Below are 14,018 nucleotides of genomic sequence, written 5' to 3' on the forward strand. Positions count from 1 at the left end.
AGGAACATCTGTCCATAGTTCTTCAGACCTTGTGTCTACCAGGTCTAACTCCTTCAATCTATTTGTCATTTCCACTGAATATTCATAAGGGCTTTGATTTAGGTCACACCTAAATGTTCTAGTGAAGAAAGACAATTTTATTTTCAATATTCATCTTTTACATCTTTTTCTTGACATTATTATGCTGCTTAGAACTTCTCTTAAAATAGTGAATAAAAATGAGTTATTTGTTTTTAATGGGGTCAAAAATTAAAATAGAGTAAAGCATAACACATTGTATAAATTTTATAACTATCTATTTATTTGCTTAAAAAAATTGAGATTGCTATTATCATCTAACTGAAATCCCTTTAATTCATTCTGATTTTCTTTAGATAATTGACCTGGGTTCTGGAAAAGGCTACCTAAGCTCCTTTTTGTCCTTAAAGTACGGCTTAAAAGTTTATGGAATCGATTCCTCAAATACTCGTGGAGCTGAGGAGAGAAACAGGAAACTGAAGAAACATTGGAAAGTCTATCATAGGCGGTCAAAGCCAGATGTCAGTGGACTGGCATTACAAACAACGAAAGAAAGGAAAGTGCAAGATGAAACTAAATGTAAAGCAGACATTGAGGGAATATGTACCAACAGTAATGCAAATCAAGAAAAGCCATCAACCTCGGACTTTTTATCAGAGTTTTCAGGTTCTGTGATTTCTGACATCAGAAGACAAATGGAAAACCTAAAGGTTTATTCACACCGAGAGGAAAATTTGTGTTTTGAAAATGCCTTTTCTCTTAGAGAACTTTTGCCTGTTAATGCCATAGAACCTAATTCCTCATCCCAAATACCTAAGAGAAAAATGTCTGAAGCAAGTAAAGAGAGAAGAAAAATTACTTCGAAGTCAAATGAATCAAATATATATTCACCTTTAACATCTATTATCACTGCTGATTCGGAACTACATGATATTATTAAAGATCTGGAGGTGATTTCAGTTTTGAATTCTGTAATTTGATTTATGTAAAGGCCCTAAAACATAGAATTAAATTTTAATATTAGCTTACTTAAGCTGCATATCTTGTTTGATTACATTAAATTGAAGAACCAAGAAAATAAAATTATATTCAGGCTTTCATGATTTCCATAGATACTGAAATCTGATAAGAATACAAATCTGACAATCATAGTTTTCCAGAATGGGGTGCCCTTGCCCTCCCCTCATTTTTAATCCTGAATTAAACATAAGTACAAATACAGAAGCTAGTTAGATAAGTTCTCATTATGTAATTGATGGATTTTTCAAATTTCACTCCAAGAAAATTCTTACACTTCATTTACATTTGGAGTAAAGATGTATCTAGGGCAATATTGGGCTTCCCTGGTATCTCAGCTGGTAAAGAATCTGCTTGCAACACAGGAGACCTGGTTCAGTTCCTGGGTTGGAAAGTTCCCTGGCGAAAGGATAGATTACCCACTCTAATATTCTTGGGCTTCTTTGGTGGCTCAGATGGTAAAGAATCCACCTGCAATGCAGGAGACATGGGTTTGATCCCTGGGTTAGGAAGAACCCTAGAGGAGGGCATGGCAACCCAGTCCAGTATTCTTGCCTGGAGTATCCCCATGAACAGGGGAGCCTGGAGGGCTACAGTCCATGGGGTCGCAAAGAGTCTGACATGACTAAGCATGAGCACATGGGCAACATTATGTTTAATGTTAGATTTGGTAACCAGGATTCCAGTTTTATTGAGCAAGAGTAGCTTCTGAATTCTTAAAAAATGTTGAACTTTTTTTAAACTACAAGTATGTTGAGTCATATAATGTTTGAGACAATGTATCTTAAACAAAGGCAGCATTGTATGTTAAAACAGTATTAGAGGAGTTTCTAGAAATCATTTGGCCTAACTCATTGTTTAGAAATCAAGGTAGCCTTTGAAGTTATGATATTCTACTCTTGTTACATTTTTTGAAAAGTCTTCCCTAAAGAATGAATAAACAAAAGATCCTAGAATTCTTTATAAATTTAAATCCTTGTTTGGTTGCTGACCAGTGTTTTAGTACTTTGTCATTTTAGAGTGAAGATTTTTTCTCTTTCCCATGTATTTTTGTATTTCACTAATTGTAGAAAACTGGTTAATCCTCATTAATTGTTTTTCCTATATATGAAATCAGTAATTAAGTTACAGCTTAACCTTCTGTTGGGCTTAAACAACCCCAATTACTTTAATTTGACTTCAAAATATATATACTTTTAGTGCTTATTACCATTTATTTTTGCTTTTAAGAGTCATCTGAAAAGTATACGATCAAAACTGTATGCAATCTTTTATAATAATTTGCTGATAAAATATATGCTGAAACATTGTTTCTTAGGTCCTTAGTGAAACAGTAATTTAATAACCAAAATTGACCAATACCTCTTATCCTTTCCATTCCCCATCGCACAACACACATGCAGTTCTTAAATATTTTGCTATTAGGATACTGTGCTAATTGCAGATTTTTGTTTGCCACCTGCTGATATTATTAACCAATCAGGTATAATGAATACAGTAAAGAATGAGGGTAAATGTTATTGTGTTGTCTTTAGGGAGTGCTAAGCTTAAAAAGAGAGATTTGTACCTCTATGATCTACCCTTAATTAGCAATAAACCCTTTCTCTCTGAATTCCTTATTATTTATAACATACATCTAAGTAGAACCTACCCAAGCTGTCTAATCACTGAGAAAAGCAAAATAATTGCACAACATTCCATAAAATGTGCTTTGAAGAGAATAACGATTGAAGCAACTGAATATTTTATCTGGCCAAAGCAGTGTACAGGTACAATTCTTTTCTTTAGAAAGGTTAGACTTCAGCCCTGCCTGCAATGCAAGAAACCTGGGTTCGATCTCTGGGTCAGTAAGATCTCCTAGAGAAGGGAATGGCTACCCACTCCAGTGTTCTTGCCTGGAGAATCGCATGGACAGAGGAGTCTGGAGGGCTATGGTCCATGAGTCCCAATGAGTCAGACATGATTGCAGCAATCACACACATATCTAGATTATATGAACTAAAGCATTAGTTTTTGTAAAATAACTCAAATGAAGTAGTTGTATTTGTTCTTAAAATAGTCATAATAATATATTTGATTCACAACTTAATGTCTTATTTTAAATATTTATAATATGCATCATATTTATAATAACCTGATATTGATAAGAATATAGAACATTTACTAAATGTTATCATGTGCCAGAGATTATACTAAATCACTTACAAGTATTAACTTATTAAAGTCTTGCAACAGCCTATTGAGATGAGATACTATTATTGGCTTCATTTTACAGATGATGAAATTATGCAACTGAAGAGTTAAATAGCATACTGATTAAAATTCTTTTGAGTGCGTGCCAGTGTAACCACTCTGTATGCATTTAAATTAGGCTTTAAGTAATTTGGAGAAACGTTCCAAAGGAATTTTACGTAATTCACATTATAAAACTAAGAGCAACATTTTTTATTTGGAATTAATATTGTCATATTTGGTGTAATGAGTAAACTAAGTAAACTTTTTTGATGTTGGAGTAGAAATGCCAACTTAGCAAGGCTTAATTTCTTTTGAATTTCTTTTGTATGGCAGGTTTTATAAGTTTTGAATGGTGAAGTGCAATTTAAAAATTGACTGTTAAGATATTAATGTATCTCAAATCACAAGTTTGTCCTAATAACACTGCCTACATTTGATTGGTCAAGTCAGCTTTTATTTTGTCTAGTTGTTAAGCAAATATTAATTGTGAAAGAGACCAGAGAAAAGTAAAATGGACAAGTAACAAAAAGCATTAGAAAATCAACTCAGAAGTATGTCAGTTTTGATAAAAGATCACAATCATTTTACCTATAAGGGAAATAATTATGTTATGAAAATGGGACATACGATACTTTCTAGTCAGCTCTGCATTTTTAAAGCTCTGCATTCTGATAAACATATACAGTCTTCACCTGAAATGTGTTTTACCCCTCCTTTTAATTTCCAGCATTTCTTTTCTTCTTGTCTTTTAAGGATTGTTTGATGGTAGGTCTACATACTTGTGGTGATCTTGCTCCAAATACTCTGCGAATATTCACTTCCAAGTCTGAAGTCAAAGGAATTTGCAGTGTGGGTTGCTGCTATCACCTCTTATCTGAAGAGTTTGAAAACCCACATAAAGGTACAGAGTTCTTCATGTCTCATGATTTTTTTTATTCAAGCAAAATCACTGCTTTATCTCTCTCCCTCTTTTTTGTTGTTGACAGTATTGTCATTTTGACTTAGCATTTGAAATAAGATCTGATATTCTTACAATTTTAAAAATGTTACATCAAATGAAATTTGATGCATTGTCACTTGAGCATTTTGTGATAGTTTCTCTTTTTATCATAGTATAGTCTGCAGTTCAGTCGCTCAGTCGTGTCCGACTGTTTGCAACCCCGTGAACAGCAGCACACCAGGCCTCCCTGTCCATCACCAACTCCCGGAGTTTACCCAGACTCATGTCCGTCGAGTCGGTGATGCCATCCAGCCATCACGTCCTCTGTCGTCCCCTTCTCCTCCTGCCTTCAATATTTCCCAGCATTAGGGTCTTTTCAAATGAGTCAGCTTTTCACATCAGGTGGCCAAAGTATTGGAGTTTCAGCTTAACATCAATCCTTCCAATGAACACCCGGGACTGATCTCCTTTAGGATGGACTGGTTGGATCTCCTTGCAGTCCAGGAGACTTTCAAGAGTCTTCTCCAACACCACAGTTCAAAAGCATCAATTCTTAAGCTCAGTTATTGCAGCATAAAAACTGCAAATATGTGAAAATTTTGTGTGATACATTTTTTAGAGAACTTCTATTTAAAAATATTTGTCAGATACACATTGACTAATGTAGTGAAGCTAAATTATTTTGTCATAAATATAGAGTTGACAAGATTTGCTTTCGTTTCCAAACTCTTCTCCATCTTGTAAGGCATACTGATATTTCTCCCTCACAAAAAGTTTCTTACTCTATTTTGAAGTGTCAAAACACCATGCTTTCAAAAAGGCAGAGACCTGCAGTTGGTTTAAAATAATAGTATTCAAACTATTTGCTCCTTGGGCTGAAAAGGTACCTGAGGAGTGAAGGACAGAGTGTGTAGACAAGACTGAAAGCACCTGCAGTCTTTCTTCTAGAGCAGATCCAGAAATTCCTCCTTTTGACCCATTTTATATATCTCTCTATTAGACATGGTATCACATTAGGTGGTTATTTAGTTTATTAATATTAGCAGTTGTCCTTTCTATTAGTTTAATGAGTTATTTATCAATATCCAGTGTTCCTTGCCAAGAATTTTTAGGTCAGGAAGTTGTATCAATGTAGATGGCATTGTTTGCTCTTTTTTTTTTTTTTCAGTTATAAAGCCCAGATGAGTATGAAATTTTGATTATTTTTTTATTTAGTCATGTCCAAGAGGTAAAAATTGTTATTGTATACTGAAATTTGGCTGGGTGAAACAGAGGTCTTCCTTAAAACTGGCAAAAGTTTTTGTGCAGAAGAGGGGAATTTGAACTTTTTTATGTCAGTGTTTTAAAAACTATCTTTTAGAAAAGATATGCAGATGTAAAATTGTGAATATGTAGAGATACACAGAGTGAGAGAAAGAAAGTAAATTGGCAAAAAGTTAACAATAGTTTAATTTAAATGGAAAATACATTTGTCATATTATTATTTCCAACTTTGCTCTGAGTACACAAATTTTCAAGATAAAACCGGGGAGGGCGGGGAAGTAAACCTAATTTTTTTTTTTTTTTAGTCTATATAACCAAATATTTACATTAGTATATAACCCTTTGTATACCTCTTTCCTAAAAGAAATGAGGAAGAAAACAAAACAAAACATTTAAGGCAATCACAGTTTTACAGCTTTTAAATTATTAAATGGAAAGTGTTCTCCTGGCTCATCAAGCATAAAATTCTATGTAGGGAAGTTCTCCTTAGTTCAAGCACTTCCTATTCTACAGGTACAATGAAATAGGGATTTTTTTAACAGTTGGCCCAGTTGGGAGTAGATGGAGCCACTTGCTGTGTCTTTCAGTTCAGAAATACTGTCTTATAGTGTAAGATCTTTAATTTCAGCTCCCTGCTTCCTTTAACATCATCCCACTCCACCTCATCCTCCACCACCACCCACCACCAAAATGCCTTCCCCTTCCAAAGGGCTTCCCTCTCTGTAGGTGGTCCATCTTAAGACTGCCATCTCTGGGCCTGTGGTACCCTTGCAGCGCTTGCTGTGTATCATCAGGTCTCAGCCTTTATCTCTGTTCTTCATATAATGGGGTCCTGTCTCTTGGCACTGTACTCTGTTTCCTGTCACACACATTTTTTCCACATCTGACTCTCCCTCTGGAATGATTCCCAGAGCTGGTTCCACTGATTTGAGATGTTTATTTCTTAATGTACATTTAAATCTATATATCTAGTATAAGTGGTTTATGAATAATTTTATTTGTTCTCTAACTTGTTAAATATGTAAAGAAATTCAGATTTAAGTGGATATCCTTATTTCATGACAGCCAGGAAATGTTATTGGTGCAATTTACTTCCTTTGTCTGGTTCTTCCATTTTACTCTTAAAGGGGTTGGCAGAAACTACTTGTCAGGGTAGGAAGCAATTTAAAAGATTGACTGCTACTCCTTTGTCAGTCCATTTTGTGTCAGTCTTCTCTAGGCAAATAGTAATTTAATATTCTTAGTTACATTTATTTATAATGTGTTTCAGTAAAGTATAAACAAACATCAGTTCAGTTCAGTCACTCAGTCGTGTCTGACTCTTTGCGACCTCATGAATCCCAGCATGACAGGCCTCCCTGTCCATCACCAACTCCTGGAGTTCACTCAAACTCAGGTCTATCAAATCAGTGATGCCATCCAGCCATCTCATCCTGTCATCCCCTTCTCCTCCTGCCCGCAATCCCTCCCAGCATCAGTCTTTTCCAATGAGTCAACTCTTCGCATGAGGTGGCCAAAGTACTGGAGTTTCAGCTTTAGCATCATTCCTTCCAAAGAAATCCCAGGGCTGATCTCCTTCAGAATGGATTGGTTAGATCTCCTTGCAGTCCAAGTGACTCTCAAGAGTCTTCTCCAACACCACAGTTCAAAAGCATTAATTCTTTGGCGCTCAGCCTTCTTCACAGTCCAACTCTCACATCCATACATGACCACAGGAAAAACCATAGCTTTGACTAGACGGACCTTAGTCAGCAAAGTAATGTCTCTGCTTTTGAATATGCTATCTAGGTTGGTCATAACTTTTCTTCCAAGGAGTAAGTGTCTTAATTTCATGGCTGCAGTCACCATCTGCAGTGATTTTGGAGCCCAAAAAATAAACATAAGGGAAGATAAATATTTTTAGAGCTAAGTGAAATGATTGAGGAAAGTCCTTTGTTTTATGAGTCCACTTAGGTACCCTTTCTGACACACTGTTATAAATTGTTTAGAAGTATTTATTGACCGTGTATTCAAATTAAGATGAAAAAATATCTTTGAATAAGGCATGTTCACTAGAGAGGTTTTCGCAGAATCTGAAGGAAGATCGGCGCACCACATCTTCAGCTTTGCCGCTTCATTTCTGCCATGGAAAGATTTGATAGATTGATATTCAGAATGTAGACACTAGTTTTTGTTTACTTTTTTATCTTCAGAACTCAGCACATTGCCTCAGACATGATTCATGTTGATCAGTGTTTGTACAGTGTGTGCTGAATAAATACTTGAGTGGCAGTTGCCCTTCTTCACCGCATTGATAGGAGGAGTTTGGCCCCAGAACTCAGACAAGAAAAAGTGTTGGAAAGGTTTGCTAATGACTGTGACTGGCAGCTACAAACTCTCATTTTCCTTCTTGTAGGCAGAGGTAATTCATGCAAAGGCCTTCCTGTCAAAAATGTCTTAACCATTGGAAATCATTGAGATTATGATCTCAGTGGCTTAAGATCTATGAACTAGACTTAAGTGGCAAAAGCTGATAGTATTATGTTAATGTTATTTGATTTCCTCATAAATACCTGAAAAGCACGGAGGCTTGGGAGTCTTGCTTGTTAGGAAAGCAAAGAACAAGCAGGAGGGAACAGAACTGAGTCATATGATGAAGCTGGTGGAGATGTATGCAAGGTGATTATCTTCAAATACTTTGAAAGCAGAGAGTTTGAAAGCCAAAAGGTAGGAGGAAAATGTAGGAAAATAAGTGATAGGAAAAACAAAAGCAACCTAGGTTTATATTGAGCTTTGCCTAGCTTAGGACTGTTATACTTTCTCTTCTCAAAAACTGGATGGCAAAAAGTCACTCCTTTTCTCACACCCCATCTTCATTTTTCTTCCCATTGCCTATAATGAAACTAGAGAAGATATGAACCATCTCCTGTGATTTTTATAACAATATTTCTCAACTCTGGCTGTCCAGATGGATCATATATGACAGCTGCAGTTTCTAGATGCTTGGGACCTACTTCTGACCTTCTGAAGTATCTCTAAGAATGGGATTTTAATATAAGCATTTTTAAGAAGCACTGTAGGAATTCTAATGAACAGCATCATTGAAAACAAATATGTATTATGGTTCCTAAGAAGACATACAGAATTTTAGAAGATGTTCTATGGAAATATATTCAAGGTTGTTTGTAGTTGCTTTAATCTCTCCCATGCAGGGACTTAGGTGGACTCTACTCATGTGCTAGTTTGCAGATCCAAACAAAAGACTGAATCCAAGAAGATTTAAGAAGGGTATATCAAATTCTAGGCTACAGAGAATTAACCCCCCAAAAGTCATTGAAGCATCGAGCTCAGAGTGAAAACCCAGGGAAATCAAACATACAGGCAAAAATACACAATAAAGGGTTAGAAACTAGACAAAATCAAAGAAGACAATCTGGAAGAAGAAAAAAATGTCCGAGATAGTTATATGAGCACTACTAGAATTTTGATAGCTTAACTCTACTGATGAGTGGGTGTGTGTGTGTGTGTGTGTGTGTGAGTGAGTGTGTGTGTGTGTTTGTGTGTGTGTGTGTGTGTGTGAAAGCAGACAACAGCAGACTTTTTGTTCTTGACTATTTAGCCGTGATTGTTTGGAAAGATGGACTACGGATGTGGTCTTATTTTGTATGTACAACATTCACAGTATTCCTAAAATAGAAATCCACCACTGTACAGTTTGATCATAATACTAGGATAAATTGCCCTAACTTATAGGGCAAGATGTTTGCATGGACGAGGTTGGAATATTTCCTGTCACGTATTTAGGACTAGGTTCCATGGAGTGATGGCCTTCCCTGGTGGCTCAGATGGTAAAGCATCTGCCTACAGTGCAGGAGACCTGGGTTCTATCCCTGGGTCAGGAAGATCCCCTGGAGAAGGCAGTGGCAATCTACTCCAGTACTCTTGCCTGGAGAATCCCATGGACAGAGGAGCCTGGTAGGCTACAGTCCATGGGGTCGCTAAGAGCTGGACACGACTGAGCGACTTCACTCCCTTTTCCATGGAGTGATATCTTCGAATCATCAAGTAGGTTATGTCTTGCTCCTCTGATATCTTACACACCTGCCCCTAACCCTCAGTTTGTTTGCACAGCTGTTTTCAAGTTTGATTGGGGCAGTTTTGCCCTTTGGGATGTAAATCTGAGCTATTAATAGTCCAACATAGTATAGTAGAAAAGTCTGCTAAGTACACTGCAACTTTTTGTGATGATATTGTACTATGTAAACAATATGTGTTTTACATGAATATGTTTAGCCAGTACGCTGTGGTAGACCATAGTGGTGGTCTGTCATGAATGTAAATTTTCAAAAATACCTCAAAACTCTCTGAGCAATTATGAATACCAAAGTTCCACCATATGCTTTAAAAACTGCTTTTAAATATTTATACATTATGAGCCAGTAGTTCCTAGGAGAACATGAAATAACAGAAACAGTTTTATAGCAGAGCTTTATAGAATATATTTATATAGGTATATGTTTTCCCAAGTTTGACTTGTTTCAGTATTTTGTCTTAATATTGATTATCATTATCATAGTTAATTTGAAATGCAATGCTGATACTATTAATTTGAAATACTGATACTGTTTCTTTCCGTAGAAGCTGGAGAGAGAACTTCTTTTGGTCGTTTTTCCTGTCAAGGTAGAGAAATGCTGAAGAAACACTACCGGTTACCTCTCCAGATCCATATCTCTCTTTTTCCGTGTTAACTGAACTATGACTTTGTTCAAGCGTCAGTGATTAGGAAGACTGAGTGCGGCTGTCGCCTCAGAAATATGTGACTCTCAATCTAAATTAGCTACGATGATTCCGTTTATTTAAGAATGGATATGAGACAGTTGTTACCAATGAAGCATGAGGAACGTATCTCCGAAGGGGTTTCCTGGGAAATATTTTTTTCTCTTAAAATTGAATACAAGACAGAAACATTACTTTTCTTTTTCTTTGTTGCCTCTGGTCTTGGTCATCTGTCTCTGTTTGTTCAGCCTAGTAATTCTACCTGCTAAGCATTCTGTCAGAATTTGATCTCAGTTCTGTAACGAGTCATTCAGGCCTGGTCTGAGGAATGAAAGGTAATTTACTTTTCCTGTAAATTGATATGATTATATCAGAGACTTTGGAGTGCAAGATGAGTAGAGAAAGAGCTGGGACCCCAGAGAGTCACGTCAGGTGGTTGCATAGAGCTTCTTCAGTGGGCTTGATAGGAGCCCTTTCTGGGAGCAGCCTTTGTCAGGGAACAGATGTTTGCTTGATCTCTCCTCATCTTCTCAACCCAATGCCCGGAAGTCTGCTCGTATCTTCAGTGCCCTTCTAATACTGCAGATCTGCACAGTTAAATACAAAGGGTATAACCCTTGAAAGCCTACAGCTCACTTTTGTGTTTACCCTTGGTCTGAATGTGTTTCAGGGAATTAAGGTGATCTTCCCTAGAGCCCTCCATTTCCTTTTTTTTTTTTTTTTTTAAGCAGAGGAGGGCTACAGGTCATCTTTTAGCTTCATGTTTCAACCTGGTCCTGCCATTTCTATATCAAATAGAAATTTGTCAAGGGCATATGATATCCGTCCTACTATAAAGTTTCTCAATTTAGGACACCAGTAGGAATTTTCCTCTTCTTTCTTTTAATAATAGAACTTCTCTTAGTTTTAGTAGAGCAGACGTCACCCAGCTATAGTCCCTGACTCCCATGTGACAAATTCAAGCCAGTAGAATGTAGTTAGATAATGTGTGCAATTTATTTAAAAGGAAGCTGCTTGTTCCTCTATTTTTTTTCACTCTTCTTACTGGCTAAGGAGTAACAGTGACCTTGATACTAAAGTTTGTAGCTAACTCTTTAAGCATAGCAGAGCAGCCTGACTTCTGGGCTCTGGATAACACACTTTGTACCTATTACCTTTTTCTGTACTATGACAGGAGAGAAAGATTTCTATCTTATTTACGACCTGTCTTCTGAGATCCTATCCAGTACAGGTGGATCTAAAGTCTTGTTCTGAATGCTGCTTCTTTGGTGAAACTTTTACCTTAAGACTTAACTGTTATGCACTATAAATATATAGCAAGCCAACAATGATAGCAACAACAAAGGATAACAAATTTTATGTGACAGATTATATGTGAACATATACAATTTATAAATGATTTCTTAGAGGTAAGGGAAAAAAAGAGAATATGATAACTATTAAAAGAGCTATTCCAGCTAGGAGATGAAAAGGATTTCCTGTTAGGAAATCAGGAAAAGCTTTGCAAAGATATTAATAGTAACTTTTGAGTTGAGCTTTGTAGGTTAGGATTTAGGTAGACAAAATTGTTGAGAGAAGCATTCCAAGTGTTGGGAACAAGGTGAGTTAAGGCATGGCAGGTCACTCCTTGGAGATGAATGAATATTCTGGGTGGTGGCTTGATTCATATGAAGTACAGAAGAGTGATATAAGGTTAAAAAGAAAGGCAGAGGTCAGTCCAAGAGGACCTCATATGGAAAGTCCATTTCAAAATGAAAATTTTGAGCAGAACAGTAACATGACCAAAAGCAGAAGCTGTCACGACCTATGAATTTTCAACTGTGAGATTCTCTGGTACCCTAACAGTGAAACAGTGGGAAAACCAGAAATCGTGGGATCAAGGCTAGGACAACTAGTGCAGTAGAAGCATTCACCCCAAAGGAGTTAACTAGCTGCTTACATTCCTATTCAAAAGGCCAACTCCAGTCAGATGTGAGCTTAGTGGAGGGGCTTAGTGGAAAACTGGAGCACACGCAGCAGGAGTTTCTGGTCAGGTTTTAGTATATTTGTTCTTTGAAAGGTGCCAGATCTCACAACACAAACGTGTGCTCATATTTTTAATTCTATTTCTATTAAATTTTTTAGAAATACTGATCACGATCTACTAAATTTCATGACCCATTAATGGGTTGTAGCCAGTGGTGTGACAGTAAATGTTTAAATGATTTGCTCCGTCCCTGGATGGAAGCTCTAATATGTAGCGTTTCCTGGTATCCATGGTATAAATACACCCAGATTGGCCAGTTTCAGGCTATCACTGTTGTCACTGAATGCTTAACTGGGAAAAGATGACACAGTCAGCTCTCTCTGGAGTCAACCTCACTGCACCACAGACTTTGAGTCACAGTTTGAAATAAATTTAAATATATGTTTGTTTGTTTTAAGTAAGTGAGTTTATTCACTTAAGCAGCAAGTCAACCTATCTGCTCACTTAAGCAGCAAATCAACCTATGTATAAAGCCTCCCAAACAGTGTCTGGTATGCAGCAAGTGCTGAATATATATTTGTCAAAAGAATAAGTTCCTTTATTTAGACAAATATAAAGGAATATTTATGCCTTCTTTAGTTTATTTCTTTTTCACTGGTCAACTTTTCATATAAGGACTTCAGTTTCTCAAATGAATCTCACAGAGATTTTCCAGATTTCTAAACTTCCTACTATATCACATGTTCATTACTTAAAAATTTAAAAAAATTTTAGCATAAAATTTGAGAAAATAAAAACAAGTTATTATTAAAAACAAATTATAAGCAATTGATTATATTCCAAAATGATTCTTTGAAGAAAAGAGATTTTCAAAAATAATTTTATTGAAGTATAGTTTATTTATAATGTATTAATTTCTGCTGTGCAGCAAAGTGATTCACATATACTGTTTGTTTAGTCACTAAATGGTTTCCGACTCTTTACCACCCCTTGGACTGTAGCCCACCAGGCTCCTCTGTCTATGGAATTTCCCAGGCAAGAATACTGGAATGAGTTGTCATTTCCTACTCCAATACATATATCCATTCTTTTTCATATGTTTTCCATTATGGTTTATCACAGGATATTGAATATAGTTCTTTGTTACATAGTAGGATCTTGTTGTTTATCTATCCTATGCATAATAGTTTGCATCTTCTAATTCCAAACTCCCGATCCTTCCCTTCCTTCACCATCCAAAAATAAAGTTTTAAAAACAAGTAATTTATAAATGATTGGTAATATTTCAAATTAATTTATTTCAATTAACTTTCTTTTAGCCTTTCTTATAAATCATTACTGTTTGATCCAGAATCTGGATATTGGGGCATGGAATTCTTTTAGCAAGTCTGACTTATTTTAAAATCAACCTGAAATTAAAATGAAGACTCTCTGAAATTAAGAGAGCATAAGAACTGATTTAATAAGAACATAAGAACTGATCTTGGGCATTGAGAATATCAGAGAAAATTTATTTGGCATAGGATATGCTAAGATACAGGAGATACTCAGGAAACTGTGTATCCACCAACTGCCCATTTTCCTAGATACCTAGGTAGGACAGTATGCAGAAATTGACAACCCAATGGGAAGACATATAACAAAAGACACACATGTAACAAAAGACAGTGTAATAGGTGCTGTATTAGATTCGGATGCTCCGAGATAGTAATATGTAAATTCCCGAGGAAGTCCAAAAGTATCCCATAAGGAGGAGATTCTTTGATTGACTAGAGTTTTACTATTCTCTGCAGTGCTGTGGCCTTGTATAAATAAGTTTACCTT

At 36.2% G+C, this 14,018-nt stretch overlaps 1 protein-coding gene across 13 annotated transcripts in view; it reads left to right on the top strand.

Moving 5' to 3' along the window:
• METTL25 (methyltransferase like 25) overlaps positions 1-14,018 on the top strand; it is a 250,623-nt gene that overhangs the window by 36,696 nt on the left and 199,909 nt on the right. For all 13 annotated transcript variants that reach the window (XR_011255835.1, XR_011255837.1, XR_011255836.1 and 10 more), the window contains exons 4-5: positions 375-968; positions 4,024-4,171. Coding sequence is in view for 10 of the 13 variants with exons in the window: in XM_069584143.1 (XP_069440244.1) it covers positions 375-968; positions 4,024-4,171 (742 nt within the window). In the remaining 3 variants the exon portion in view is untranslated. The remainder of the gene's footprint in view (positions 1-374; positions 969-4,023; positions 4,172-14,018) is intronic.

The sequence above is a fragment of the Ovis canadensis genome, chromosome 3 (genome assembly GCF_042477335.2).
Source record: "Ovis canadensis isolate MfBH-ARS-UI-01 breed Bighorn chromosome 3, ARS-UI_OviCan_v2, whole genome shotgun sequence".
In the NCBI taxonomy this organism is placed as follows: Eukaryota; Metazoa; Chordata; class Mammalia; order Artiodactyla; family Bovidae; genus Ovis; species Ovis canadensis.